This window comes from Phragmites australis, chromosome 5 (assembly GCF_958298935.1).
Source record: "Phragmites australis chromosome 5, lpPhrAust1.1, whole genome shotgun sequence".
Taxonomy (NCBI): domain Eukaryota; kingdom Viridiplantae; phylum Streptophyta; class Magnoliopsida; order Poales; family Poaceae; genus Phragmites; species Phragmites australis.
In genome coordinates, this window is record NC_084925.1 from 3,480,440 (window position 1) to 3,494,660 (window position 14,221).

Consider the following 14,221-nt stretch of genomic DNA (forward strand, 5'->3'; position numbering starts at 1 on the left):
TGCACAGCATCGGGCCCACGCACGGCGCGTGAGCCCTGACGCTTTGGCCCTGCTCCTCTCGCTCCCTCTCACCTCGCAACAGCCTGGCCAGAGCACACACCAACATGAGCACCTGTCCCATCTCCTCCTGACTCTGCCGCCGGTTCCTTCCCTCAAGAACCCCAAGGGGAAGAACTCCGTTGCATCTTTTTCCCCGACACCGGTGCAACGCCGCCGCGTGTGCCACTGCTCACTACTACATAAAACGTCATCACAGGCGGGTGATAACATATTTTTACAGGCGTTTAGCGCACCCGCCTGGGACCGAAGACCTCTGAAAATAAACGATTTTCACAGGCGCAAAACAGACCGCCTGTGAAAAACCATTTCCATGCGCGGTTGGTTTAAGGAACCGCATGTGAAAATGGATTTTCATAGACGGTTTCTTAGGTAAACCACCTGTGAAAATCTATTTTCACATACGGTTTATTAGGTAAACCGCCTGTGAAAATCCTGTGGAAATATCTCAATTTTTCCAGACAATTCATATAAAGAGCAGCCTGTGAAAATTATTTTTCACAGACGGTTCACAGCCGTATAGGACCGTAGCCACTTTCTTAAATGATTGGTCCTACGAACTGACTGTAGAAATAAAATTTAGGTGTTTTGAAAAATAGATTTTGTAGTAATGGCTTCTGACAAGCGGGCTTCATGCCTTCGATGCTGCGTTCTGCGCTGAACCTGTCCCTGATGCTCCTGTCTTTTCTCGGGGTCGGGATAAAGAGAAATCGGCAGAGAGGTCAGTTCCGGCCGAAAACTTCCGCCGCCGCTCACCATCGCCCCGGTGAGTTTCCAAGACGTTTTTACCGTGTTGTACTCATCCTTGCACGCCATGATGAACTGCTTCTTCTTGGAGGCCGCCGTGGACGGAGTCGATCGGAACGCGGAGCAAGACGTGGACGCGTACACAGAGACCCAGGAACGAAGCTCGTCGCCAAACCAAGACGGACGTGAAGCCGTCTTCTTCGACCTCTCTTTGTCCGACGAAGAGCTCTGCGTCGACGGGAATACGAGGAGTGCCAAGGACGTGAACCAGGGCGTAGTCACCACCAGGGGCAGATCGCCGTCGTCTTCTTCCTCTCGTCATCTCCTTCGACCCTGGCCGCTACCTACTGTCCCAGGTAAGCGACCCGTCTCTTCTTCCCAACCCCGCGTAAGTAGATGGATGGGTAGGCTAGCGCTCGAGCGTTGTATGCTGGGTTCGCCATAGTTGTCGCGCCTGTGCTGTTTCCCGTTTTGGGCCGCCGCTGTCGTCGATTCCGGCAACGGTCTGAGACCGCACTGCCGCGGACCTGTTAACGAAACCGACGACAAGGATCCCACAGCTGAGCTCGCAGCAGGGAGTAGATACTCATCCTAATAGCCGCAAGCCCGATCCGTCGCTGCCGCCGTCGATCGTGCGAAGTCCGGCGAGCCACCGCCGATTTGGAAGCCGGGGAAAGAGCTTCCCCATTCGCATCGGTGAGCCGACGTGGCAGTGCCACGTGTGTGCCACGCAAGGATAGGGGGACCCGCAATGCTGTCGCAGCCCTGTGGACCGTAGACTGGAGACCGGACCTGGAATCATCCTACCGGTCCCACCTGTCATAATTTGAAAAAATCCTAAAATCCTGGTAAATCCAGAAATTACGACAGCAAGGAATATTCCTTTCCCTTTATTCTTTTCTGGGATTTATTTCCAGATATCCTTCTATAATCCATATCTAATCCACAGCTCCGATTCAAGTGATTCTTTGGCTGTAATTCCTTTAAAATCATCCTCTATCCAAACAAAACAGTCAAATATATTTAGATTTCTTTTGAAACTGATTTTGGAACTGTTTTGAATTTGAATTTGAAGTTCATTTGTCGTCTTTTTGTATTGTTCGCATATTAGGCTGTAATTTCCGAATGATTGATCGCTGGTGTGAAGAAGTGAGATACAAGGATCCAAACTATTAAGCAAACCTGTAAGTTAGTGATTCAAAGAAAGACCGGAAGTCAAGAAGAGTACAGTTTTGAAGGCAGGTCCCTACTTCTCTTGACTATATTGCTCTGATGTTTCAAAGTAGGATTATACTTTGACTGTGAAATCTCATGCATGGAACATATGCGTTAGTTTAAATGCTTGCTTAGTTATTCCTATCTAGAGCTATAACTGTGATTTATCCTGCTCCACCATATATGAAACCTAGGATGGTTGCTTTACAGCTTATTGTTGCTTAGTCATGCTTAGTTGCACGGTTACCCCTGTTTGCTTACACTGTCACCATTAAACTGGTTTTGTGTAAATGGTTTGAAATGTGACGCTGTGTGTGTGTTTGTCAACTAAAAAGACAACAATAACCTGATTTGGTGGGGGTGAGATGGGTGGTGCGTGTAATGGGCATAGATGGGGAAATGGTTTGGGCATTAACAAGTTGTATCTGTGGTGGATACTCACGAGGGACAAGATCTCTGAGTTGTACCGTGTGGTACGAATGAGTTGTGTGGATGAAGTTCGTTGCCCTTGTCCTCTAGGGTGTCATTGGACGTTCCATAAGTTTTATTCGAATGGATCGTGTATATACAGATTGGACAGAAATATATTTGTTAAAAATAAGAGTTTTAGCTGAATTTTTATTCGTTGAATTAGAGGTCGTATAAACGGATACAAGAGTTGAACATATAATTAGTTACTTATATAAAAATAATTTTATAATACTAATAAATATATTTATATATATGAGTGGATGCAGCTAGGCTACGGAGAGAAACTCGAATCAAGCTTCTCTCGTGGCTCAAACTAACATTTGCATCCGTTAGACTAAGTTAAAACAGTATACGTGGACAATTAAACATGTATTTCTTAAGATTATACGTGTTATCAGACAGATTACTCTCACGCGGGCACGAGTCAGAATCTTAAAAGACCGAATGTTGTGCCACGATTCTTTGGCCTTTACCGTACAAACCACATGTGTCGTGTGGGCGGACTTAGTGGAGAAGACCATGTAGGGTTAGCACAATTCCCGTAGAGACCGAAGAAGTGTGCCAGAGTTTGAGTTATTTTCCCTCTGCAGACTAGCCGAATAGTAATCCCTTACTACCGCAAAGGCCTTAAGGCATATCAGACTTTTTAGACACGAGATAGTGTTATTCTTATATAGTTGGCGATCGGGATCCTCTACAGTGGAGTAGAGGATCAACAGTGATGTGCATTAAGGATGGTTACAGCCGTCGGATCAAAATCTGGCGACCAAATGAATGCTACAGTACCTATAAATAGTAGAAACCACCGCTACAGTGAACGGGAGGACCGTTGCTCCAGTACTTTACTACAGTAATCACACTTAATTAATGCAGTGTACTGTAGTGCAGACACATTACACTGTAAAAAACAGTAACTCTCTGCAATAATCGCGATTATGGTAGAGGATCCGCGTACTATAGTTGGATGGTTTCGTTGTTGTGCATCCAGACGCTAGCTACGTCCTAGGTTGCACATTATGTGAGAACAGTTGTACAAACTCTCCTTTGTCCTTGGTCACGGACAATGCCTTTGGAATGTCACACAACGAACTCTCCTTCCCTCTCTTTCGAAAGGGCGGTGTGGCCCGTGATTTCGATTCCGGCATCAGAGTCGTGGTCTTGGGATGCCGTGACTCCCAGCGTTAAAACTTGAAACTTGGTTGGAACGGGTTAATTCCACCAAGTCCACTTAATAGTATTGTTTTAACTTGGAGGCTTGGCTTAAAACTGTTTTCAACCCTTTTCTTGCACTGGTTTACAAAATCATAAAAATGCTCTTTTATGCAAGGAGCATCTTAGGAGGCACTAAAATTGATTTCCTATATCCTCGTATAAAGACGAAACAAGTAAATGAGATATCGTATTAGTGACGACTGCTTAACAGGTGTTATAAAGATACGCCACTAATGTCTATTCTGATTGGGATCAAATATAGAACCATCACTGGGTCGTAATATGACACGTCACTGATGATAATAGTGACGAGTCAAGTTGTGATCCGTCACTAATGACTAAGTCATCAGTGACAAGTCGTTCTAAGCCAATCATTAGTGACAGATCAAATTATGACCCGTCACTAATGATAATGTTATTAGTAACAAGTCATCTTAGGCTAGTCATTAGTATCGCGTCAAGTTGTGACCCGTTACTAACGATAAGGTCATCAGTGATGGGTCTCTTAAGCCAGTCATTAGTGATGGGTCACAACCTGACTCATCACTAATGATCTACTCATTAGTGATGGGTTATCCTATGCCAGTTGTTAGTGACAGGTCAACTTGTAATCCATCACTAATGAACAACTCCAGTCACTAATGATGGTATTCACAAATATTTTTTATTTTTACTTATTTTTTTCCTATTTTTCTCACCTCAGCAGCACTAGAATAGGATTCATTGTACATTTCTACTTAAGTTTGATATAAGGTGTGGTGGCTATAGATACAAACGCACATTCCGAAAATGATGCAGAAACTTCTCGGAACGAGAACTCAATCTTTCAAGTCATTTTTGGCCTTGAAAAATTCTCCAGACTCGACAAAGTCAGAGAGAAACGGATGTAACTTTTTTTAGATGTCCATAGAGTTAAAAAAAAGTCTAAATCAGAGTCCGTATGCAAAAGTTATGTCCGTTTTACCGAATGCACTCCGGATCACCTATCAAATTATAACTCTCGACAAAATTTAGCAAAATTAGTCATTAGTGATGGGTCATTGTTATGATATATCACTAATGATCTTCGGCAAAGAAGGTTAAAAGGATAAAATATCTGGTTTCTATCACAATACGCGCGAGTAGGAGATCGTGGGTTCTGTTCCTATGGAACACAAACTTGAAAATAATGTGAAAAAAGTGTGGCTTGTGAGGCATATGGGATGGACCTACGTTGGGATGGCTCGAGTGAAAAATATTTTTTTGACTTTTTTTATCTAAAAATACAAAAAATATTCATCAGTCATTAGTGACGAGTCAAGATTACAACTCGTCACTAATGTTCAGTCAATAGTGACGGGTCACGATTACGACCTTTTACTAATAACTGAATATTAGTGATGGGTCACGATTATGTCCTGTTACTAATAATCACCCGTCACTAATGACCTATCATTAGTGATGCGATAAGAGTGACGGGTACGAGAGCCGTCACTAATGCTGATTATCACCTGTCCCTAATGACTTTTTTTCATTTAGTGAGAGGCATCATAAAAATATTTTCTCCTTCAAATCTCCTCCTCCAACAGATGCCCAATTTATAACTCCCTATATTCTAAAATTGGTCCACATAGGCACCTTCCAAACGTTCCCTTGTGCGCGCCTTCTCCAATTTCGCTGCTGCTCTTGCACGGGCGCTGGCTCAGACGTTCACACCCCTCTGTGCTTGAGTTGTGTGAGTTGTTGGTGGTGTTAGATCCACCAGGAAGCATGCGCCCCCATGCGTCATCGGTTGGGCCAATCTTGATGGGTTGGCGTACCCCTGCGTGCATTGTCGTTGTTGACGAAAGAGCCAATCGTCATTGTTGGTTGATTGCATGTCAAGGTGAAAGATTAGAAAGCTGGCACTCACGATTTAGTATTTCATCACTGCTATTTCCATCATTGCAGTGCTATCCATTCACCCATTCACCTCTTGGTACATGCATCATTCATCCATTCATCCATATAGGAAGGGGGAAGGAGAAAGAGGATGAGGAGGGATGTACCACATGCTGGAACAATGATGACGTGATGTCGAGTGGCAAAGCCGTTGATTCTACTGTCGAGAGGAGAAGCCATCGGTCCTCTTCTCCTCTCCCTCGTGGCATCGCCTCTTTTGCAGCCTTGCGCACCGGTGGCGGAGTCGGCCGGGCGGGGGAGAAGCCGGAGGAGAGCTGATGCTCGAGCGACGATGACGTCGTAGATGGAGGGAAGGTGGTGGAACGACGACGACGTGGTGTTGAGTGGCGAAGCCGCCGGTTCTGCTGCCGAGAGGAGAAGCTGCTGGTCCTCTACTCCTCTCCCTCGTGTCGCTGCCTCTGTTGTAGCCTTGCGCACCGGTGGCGGAGTTGGCCGAGCGGGGGAGAAGCTGGAGGAGGGCTGCTGCTCGAGCAACGGCGGCGTTGTAGATGGAGCGGAGGCAACCTAGGGCGGCGTGGGATGGCAGACGCCGGGCACTGTAGGGCGTGTGGTCTGGCTTGGGACGATGGGCGGGCAGGCTGACGTGGGAAGACGAGCGTGGGAGGGAGGCCGAGTGCAGGATGGCCGAAAATGGAGGATAGGGAGTCGACTCCCCCTTCCCAAAAGTAGCGAGCGGACGAAGATGGATAAGGAGTTGCTAAATATAGGAAGCTAGATACAGAGTGTTAAAGAATGATTTTTGATCTATAAACCTTTAAATTTAGCTCTTGGAGATAGGCTAGATACAGAGTCCGCTAAATAGATAGGTTCTTGAAGATGATCTTTAAAATCCTTATACATCTATCACCCCTTTGATATAGTGTAGGGCAAACTTGCCGAGAACTTAATGTATTCATACTTTACTTTCTTGTTGTTTCAGAGTTCAGACGAGGAAGAGTGGAACTACAACCTTTCCAGTGTTGAAGATGATTAGAAGACCGGGATCATGTTTGCCGACAAGTTGCCAATGGATTAACTTACGCTGTTGTTTCTTCTTTTGTATTTGGCCTTATGGCTTTTGTCTTGGTTTTAATCCTCATTGTTGTAAGCTATGCTCCAATAAAAATAGATGAGTAGTGATATATTCAAACGATCTTCACTGTATATCTTATACGATTAAGATGTTCATAATCGAAGTTGGTCTCCTATCTCCTCCTCTCAATTTTTTTAAAACTTCCCGTCAATTTGGAAACATACAATGACTAGGCTATATTAGCATTAAAAAAATATTAATACACAATTATTTATTTTCATCTATAGAGGTGCATCTTCAATTTTTTCTTTTTCAATTATTATTTTGTTTCTTGAATTTTTTACTCCTATCACAGTATTATTGTTTTCACGTGTGTGAAATACGTAAGTGGTTGCTAATATGAATGATGTATTTATTCTATAGTTTATGTATGAAATGATACTATCGGTAACATTTTGGAGCTAACAGAGGTACAAGACTTGGATTTTAAGGTATGAAATCCGGGTTCGTTACACCTAGGACCTTCTTTGGAATACAGAAATTCCATACGATTCCTGCACAAATTACAAAGTTACTCGTGAAACCCGTAAGGAATTGCGGGCGTTCCAAACAGGCAAGCTTTGCACCGTTGCACGCGGATCATCGATGGGGAGATGAGGCTCTCATGCAATAGCTTCTTCGTACTTAGGCGAGGTGATCAGATGGACCGCTCCAAATCAAAGCCGTTTTTATCCGAGCATATATTTGCAACAGACACGCATACTCTACGGCCAAGGGCCAACCACGACGAACGGCCAATGATGTGCTACGAGAGATCGCAAACCTCGTGCCGAGCAATTGCCGAACACAAGTACAAATCATTTGGTTTGATCATGTGCACGCCTTCGCTTTTTCTGCAGCTCTGCTCGCCCAACAGCCAACTGGGAGGAACAGGAGGGAAAAACTGAGCTCAAATTTTTACTAGACTATCGAAGTACAAGTTACAGTATTTAAACTCATAGCACACATTCATCCACACATATTTTTAAGTGCAAGCTAAGATCTACCATCTATACTTGTACTCGCGTGTCTATCTTAAAAGATGATTTTGGATTGTAACATGCAATACATATGGGAACCCTAATAAGACACCAACGCTGAGCATGCCACCGTACGACTTGCCAAACGAGAGAGAACTCAGAGAAGGCGGACCAAAGGGCCATGGAAAAACTAAGCTCAAATTTACAAATGGCAGGTAGCCTCAAAAAAGCATCAAGATTCTCTGTAGTACTGTAAGGATCTGAGTCCTCCTAGAAGAGAGAGAAGCCGAACCAAACGGCATGTAAAAACAAGAAGCGAAAGCAGAGGGGGATAGATTGTACAACGGGGAAAAGCAGATTTCTCCTTTTTCAGAGATGAAAAACAACCTGGAAACCGGCCTTTAATTGGGAGATTACAATGGATCAAGCAGTCATCAGCAAAGATATTTCAATGAGATACACAGAGAGTAATTTTTGGACCGGAGGTTCCTAGAACTTCAGAGCCAGCAACGTTTATCGAAAGTTTTTTATGCGTGAATTTCACTCTAAATCAGTCACCAGAGTGCGAAATCATCTGACATCATTCCGAAACGAGATGGTGTGTGCGAGTTCAAAATTTAACGAGGAATGATTCCAGGTTGACGATAACCATTCTGAATTTCTGATGCACCCGTCATTCACTGAGATTGCATGGCATGGAGGGCCTTGCCATCTTCAAACAAGAAGAGAACCAAGCTCACCAGCCCCAACACTTGTACCATACCACCATGACACCCAAAGCCGTCCTCAAGAATATCATCAACCTCCCTCAAATAAAAAAAGAATATCATCAACCAATCTCTCCCTCCTCCCTCTCTCTCCCTCCTATAAATAGTCTCCAATGGAGTTGTTGCCCCCTGGTTAGCATTTCCTCTCTCTATCTATCTAGACACAACTACAAGACAACCCACATCTACATGTACGCCCTTGCACAGCACCACTGAACTAGTGTGTGTGTGTGAGAGAGAGAATTGCCTGCCAAGAAACAAAAGAGTGATCAAACCGAGAAGAGAATTCCTTCCCTCCCAGCAAGGAGAGGAGTAGCAAGCAGCTCCTTCAAGGGTGAGATCTAGAGAAAGAGAGAGATGGAGATGAGGCCCGGGTGGGTTGGCGGCCTGGTGGCGGAGAGCTTCTTCGTGGCTTGCCCCGCGCACGAGAGCCGCAAGAAGAACGAGAAGAACATCTTCTGCCTCGGCTGCTGCGCCAGCATCTGCCCCCACTGCGCACCCGCGCACCGCCACCATCCTCTCCTCCAGGTTGCCACCCAATTCTTCCTTCTTTCCTTGCCATGCGTGCCCATCTCACCATGTTTCTTGGTTTCTTGCATGCCGCAGTGCATGATTCTTCCACCTTTGATTTCTATCAGTAACCATTTGGAGCGGAAATTTCTAGTAATTCTTGATGTTGCTCTGCTTGGTTCAATCGCTGGGGCGAAAAGGAGCAGCTTTGGGGGGTCTCGGTTCTTGCGCGCGAATTAATCTGATGAATAAATCAATAATAGTTATTAACAGGGCGCAGAGGCTAGAGGGATGGTGTATCTCGCTTTTGTTTTTGTCCTGTGCTGTCTTTTCAAGCGCTGTTCCTTCCTTGCTCGCTTAGATTTGGTCCGGTTTAGTTTAATCCGCTTCGATTTGATGTGTCCTGTTAGGGGATGATTGCGTCCTGTAACCACCACCTGATTTGCGCAAAACAACGATCCCATGCTTTGTAGCAAGCACATACAGTAGAAATGGTTCTTAGCTACTTTTTGATAGGAAATGATTCTTACTCGGGAGGTAAATGTAACGAATTGTTTAGGTAAATTCGGTGGGTGGAAAGTAGAAATCCTCTTGCATGCAAACCTTTTCGTCCTTTCTTTAGGCTTTGGATTTGGGGATGATTGCGTCCTGTAAGGCTGTAATTCTCACCTAATTTGCACAAGAAAGAACAGTCCCGTACTTAACTTTGTGATGGGATTATTTGGGAGCGAGGTAAATGTGATTAACTTTGTGTGGGTAAGTTCTCTGGGTGGAAGGTAGAAACTCCATCGCATGCAAATCCTCGTCTCCTGTTCTTTCTTTACTTTTTTTCCCTTTTTGCTTCAATTTGCGTGTCTTCTTCCTGCCACTTCTCCATTCTTCTTTCTTGCAACTAATCTGGTCAGTACTTGTTGGTGCTGTGAGTAACTCTGCTGTGAGTGTGTAGAGGCAAAAGTTGCTAGAGTTACTGCCTCTTGGCCTTACACTAGAAATGGCCATAGCCTTGCATGGTGAAAAATTCCACCGCATCATTCATGTTTCCACAAATGCTATGCATGCCTCCTTGTGTTCTTCTTATCCTCTTGCTTGCAGCAGAATTACTTGCTGCAAGTTCACCAAAAAAATCAAAGCTGTAACCAGATGCCATGCTGATGGTAAATTAGATTCACCCTTTGCAAGGTGCTCTTATCCTTTCGTGTGAATTATATCAAGCAATTCGGAGGTTGCTAGAAATTTCTGTTTGTGAGCATTTCCATTAAAAGGCCTGGTTATCCAAACTGTTCTTGACCCCCCCGCCGCGCTGGTGGTAAAAATGGGGTATCTTAGGAATTGTTACTGACAGGGGCAAGCAGATTTACCATATGTGCGCGCATGGTAAATTGGCGCCTTGTCTTTTTTTACCAAGCAGAGCCTCAATACTGTTCCTCCCTTTGGGGGGGCCTCGTACTACTTTCTCAAACGCACACTGAGTTGCCAGTGACAAGGCTCTGTCCTCCGTTGGTTTTACCTTTCTGCCCCCAATCTTGGATCAGATTTTGACGTACTCGCTTCTGTTTTGAACGATCTCAGTGTTTGAGGTGTAATTTGACTATTATTTTTAACTAGAATATATTTATAAAATTTAATAAGTTTAAGTTATTATAAAAATATTTAATTTTAAGATAAATTCATACGTATTATTTTTATGTTACGGAGCTAAATGTTTTAAAAGTTGTTAATGGTTAAATTTTTAATGTTTTAAAAGTTATTAATGGTTAAATTTTTAAAAGTTTGATAGGCGTAGGGTAGAGACATCTCCGATAAGGACAGTATGGTCATTGTACATGGTTTTGGGTTCTCCCACGATAAGATCATGACTAGAGTAGTGCCGCTGCCCGACCGGTCAAAGCATGGGTTTTGACCATTGTTACCCAATCGAGTTGTACTACTGATTACTATCTTAGAACCCAGAATTGTGGCCTAAACATGTTTATCACGAATCTCGATGCACTTACGTGTTTTTTTTTGCTGAAATTAGGTGCGACGCTACGTGTACCATGACGTCGTCCGCCTTGGTGACCTCGAGAAGCTCATTGACTGCTCTTATGTTCAGGTGATTACAAGTTTACAGATAGCCACCCTGCTTAGATAAAGCATTCTTACTTTCATTTCTTAACAAATTAAGCTACTCAGCAGCACTAAAACTATAAAGACTTGTACTCTGATAATATAATGCTTGTAGATTTCTAGTGGTGCTAATGGCATGCTAATTCCCTGCATGCAGTCCTACACGATCAACAGTGCGAAGGTGATCTTCCTGAAGCCGAGGCCTCAGTCCAGGCCGTTCAAGGGCTCCGGCAACGTCTGCTTGACATGTGACCGGATCCTCCAAGAACCCTTCCATTTCTGCTCCCTCTCTTGCAAGGTACTCCCTGGAGCACATTTTGGGAAGCCGGATTGAGCTTGTCACAAGTGTTACATCATCACCCAAATTGTAGCAGCTGGTATCGTGCAGCGGCCATGACATTCTTGATGAATTCCATGTGATTTGCAGGTGGATCATGTGATGATGCAGGGAGGGGACCTGTCCAACATCCTGCAGTACTACGGCGAGCCGGACCAGCTCGCCTTCCCGCGGTTCGAGAACCTCCGCGTCGATGGCTCGGACCTCGACGACGACACCGACGGCGGGCAGGTCACCCCAAACTCAATCCTTGAGGACCCGATGCACCACTACGGCGGCGGCGGTGGGTCGAGCGACAATGGTGACACTAGGGTCAGTGGCGGTGGGCAGCGCGGCGAGGCGGTGGCGGCGGAGAAGAGAAGGAAAGGGGGAGGGTTCTTCCCCAAGATTGTGCTGTCACTGAGCAACAGAAGGAAGGGTGCCCCCCACAGGTCACCTCTGGCCTAAGCTCTACGTCTGCAGTTAGTTATAAGTAGCTAGTAGCAGTTGCAATCAAGGTGGTAGCTTAGCTATTAGCAGTGTGTTATAATAGTCCTATGATTAGTCTTGTAGAGAGATGAGATGAGAGTTTGTTTGGTTGATTGGTTGCTTTGAGAGGGGCCTTGTGATCCATCTAGCTAGGGCCATCTCAAGGCAGTTGGTTGTCTGATGAGACAAAGAAAAGGGCAAAGCAGTTCCCTGTTACAGGCCTAGGTAGGCACTGGCAAGTGGGGCCCACTTTGCAGCCAGGGCTTCCCCACAAGCACAAGGTGGCTACCAATTTTGTATTCTGATGTAACAAGGGTTACTTGCATACACTTCCACAACTATATAATTATAATATCCCCCGGACTATATGTTGTTAGCAATGTACATTGTGTGCCACAGTGATTACTAGTTAGTATTCATGAGTTGAGAACTCTTATGGTTTGTAACATGATGTAGCTGTCTATCCCTGGTAGCAAAAGCATGCATGTGAAGCACACCTCCAGCTCCAGTCCAAACTCTTCAGTCGTGTTGCTGTAACTGTGTTGTTTGATGAGTTGTGCGCTTCACTTTGCAGTGGACTACTGTTTGTGTCCCTAGTCTAGAGAGAGAGAGAAGAGAGATGTGAGGGAGAGGTGGCCAATGCTGGTCCTAAATCACCTGGATACCTGTCATCTGTCCCTGATCAGGCAGAGACAGCTTTACCAAACCTTTCTATCCCCCTTTAACTACTCCAATAGGAGAGAGTGCTTACAAATGCTACTCTCTTTTTGTCAGAATAGATGATATTTTAGATTTTTAAGTTGAAAGTAAGTATTAAGTGGAAGATAAAATGATTATTTTACTTTTTCAATATTATTTATTGCACATATGTGAGAAATGAGATTTGTATTGGAAAGAAAGTTAATCAATAGATAGGGTAAAATTGAAAAACTTAGACTAAAATTATCAAAATCGTATAACATCATATATTTTTTACATTATAAAAGGAACTAAAATATTATCTATTTTGAGACCGAATAAAGTAGAGTAGAATGCTTCATCAGCTATGTATATATGCCTCATGTTAATGATCATAGAACCTGTAATTCTAAGCACTCAAAGTAATCAAGTGCCAGGCTACCGCAACTGTTGTCGTCTTCAAACAGAATGATACGATGGTTCAGCAATCTCAAAAGTCAGAACCTATAATAGAGATCAGTACTCCAACTGTCATTGGGCGCCTCTTTGAGGTTGCTTTGCCTTTGTGAGCCTTGTGACTTTTGAGTGACCCACAGTAGTGGCCTCGGAACTAGGGAATTCTCGATCGGTCCTTTCAGCTGTCACTTCCGAGTAAGATGCTGCTTAAACTGCCTCCAAACTATGATTCCACATCTTTTCAAATAAACTAACTTCTTTAGACATCCAGCTTACGTGTGATAGAGCTTTCGGACATTGATTTACCCGTTTGATAGAGCTTTCAGACATTGATTTACCGAGGGAAGTTATTTTTTAAAAATAATTTTATACTCAAAAGTGATTCTCTAATGTTTTTAGATACACTCTTTATAGATAATGATTTTTTAGATACACCCTATATAGAAAGTGGTTTTACGAGGTGAATCAGTGAAAACTAGTTTTTTTCTTTCTAACATCTAATTTATTTTAGAAAAATATTTCTACAGAATCAACTATGAACTGCCAATTCAGTTGTTTATGGTAGCAGCAGTTGCCAATCTCACTTCCTTCTCTGTTTTCTTTTTATTATTTGGATGAGACATGATCAGCTGCTGGGGTTCTCGCGGCCCAAGAAGCAAGAAAGCAAGCAAGCCTGAAGCTGGCGCGCATCTCCACGTGAAGCCTGACGGCTGCGGCTTTCGCGAGAGGAGGAAGGAAGAAGCTGGAGCTCGCGTCGCGTGGCTGGGTTCAGTCCGTTCAGAAATCAGAGTAGATGATGTTTCTTCTGAATTGCTGACACGAGATTGTGGTTCAGATGCGAATAGGTGATGCATACTTCCATCGAATTTGAGCTAAATTCTAGCCGGAGGGGTCGTGTTGATGTTGTTACGACTCCAGTTAGTTGTGATGCGATTAATCATGCATGCACACTGCAAGTTGCAGCAACTATAATAAGTTTAGTACAGCTGGGAATTCCGAGGCGAGCGATCGGTCGGCAATCACTTGGAAGCGAGGGCTCTGTTGGGGCGGCGATCAGCAAAGCGAGGGGCGACAGCAAACCATGCAAATCCCCCCGGTTCTGGTACTGCATCATAGGGACACATAGCCGCCACAAACCGATGCTATACTTCAGGCATCCCTTTTTTTTCTTCTTTTGTCTTCACGTGACGACATCCGACAGCGCTGTGCTCTTCTTCACCCTCCT

The 14,221-nt window shown here is 44.2% G+C and overlaps 2 protein-coding genes across 4 annotated transcripts; both read left to right on the forward strand.

The window, feature by feature from the left end:
• Positions 1–665: 665 nt before the first annotated feature.
• LOC133917375 (uncharacterized) lies at positions 666–6,824 on the forward strand. Of its 3 annotated transcripts, none has more exons than XR_009909656.1 (3): positions 666–823; positions 896–1,160; positions 6,563–6,824. XR_009909656.1 is itself a non-coding variant. In XM_062361279.1 (2 exons), exons 1-2 carry the CDS (start codon positions 872–874, stop codon positions 6,604–6,606), a joined length of 333 nt encoding a protein of 110 aa, XP_062217263.1. In that variant the 5' UTR covers positions 671–871; the 3' UTR covers positions 6,607–6,824. The 3 variants fall into 3 exon arrangements, 1 of the variants encoding a protein (XP_062217263.1); XR_009909657.1 differs by lacking the exon at positions 6,563–6,824 and adding an exon at positions 1,916–2,047; XM_062361279.1 differs by having other exon boundaries at positions 671–1,160.
• Positions 6,825–8,426: 1,602 nt separating this feature from the next.
• On the forward strand, positions 8,427–12,217 carry LOC133918447 (protein RGF1 INDUCIBLE TRANSCRIPTION FACTOR 1-like). Its single transcript, XM_062362330.1, has 4 exons — positions 8,427–8,969; positions 10,969–11,043; positions 11,215–11,355; positions 11,485–12,217. The coding sequence occupies exons 1-4, from the start codon at positions 8,799–8,801 to the stop codon at positions 11,839–11,841; spliced, it is 744 nt and encodes a 247-aa protein (XP_062218314.1). The 5' UTR covers positions 8,427–8,798; the 3' UTR covers positions 11,842–12,217.
• The last annotated feature ends 2,004 nt before the right edge of the window (positions 12,218–14,221 follow it).

Bases quoted from the DNA above. Each gene is read 5' to 3' on its own strand.
- LOC133917375 (XM_062361279.1), top strand. From the start codon at position 872: ATGATGAACTGCTTCTTCTTGGAGGCCGCCGTGGACGGAGTCGATCGG. The intron at 1,161-6,562 runs GTAAGCGACCCG...TTGTTGTTTCAG, and splicing joins GCCGCTACCTACTGTCCCAG to AGTTCAGACGAGGAAGAGTG.
- LOC133918447 (XM_062362330.1), top strand. From the start codon at position 8,799: ATGGAGATGAGGCCCGGGTGGGTTGGCGGCCTGGTGGCGGAGAGCTTC. The intron at 11,044-11,214 runs GTGATTACAAGT...CCCTGCATGCAG, and splicing joins TTGACTGCTCTTATGTTCAG to TCCTACACGATCAACAGTGC. The intron at 11,356-11,484 runs GTACTCCCTGGA...TGTGATTTGCAG, and splicing joins TCTGCTCCCTCTCTTGCAAG to GTGGATCATGTGATGATGCA.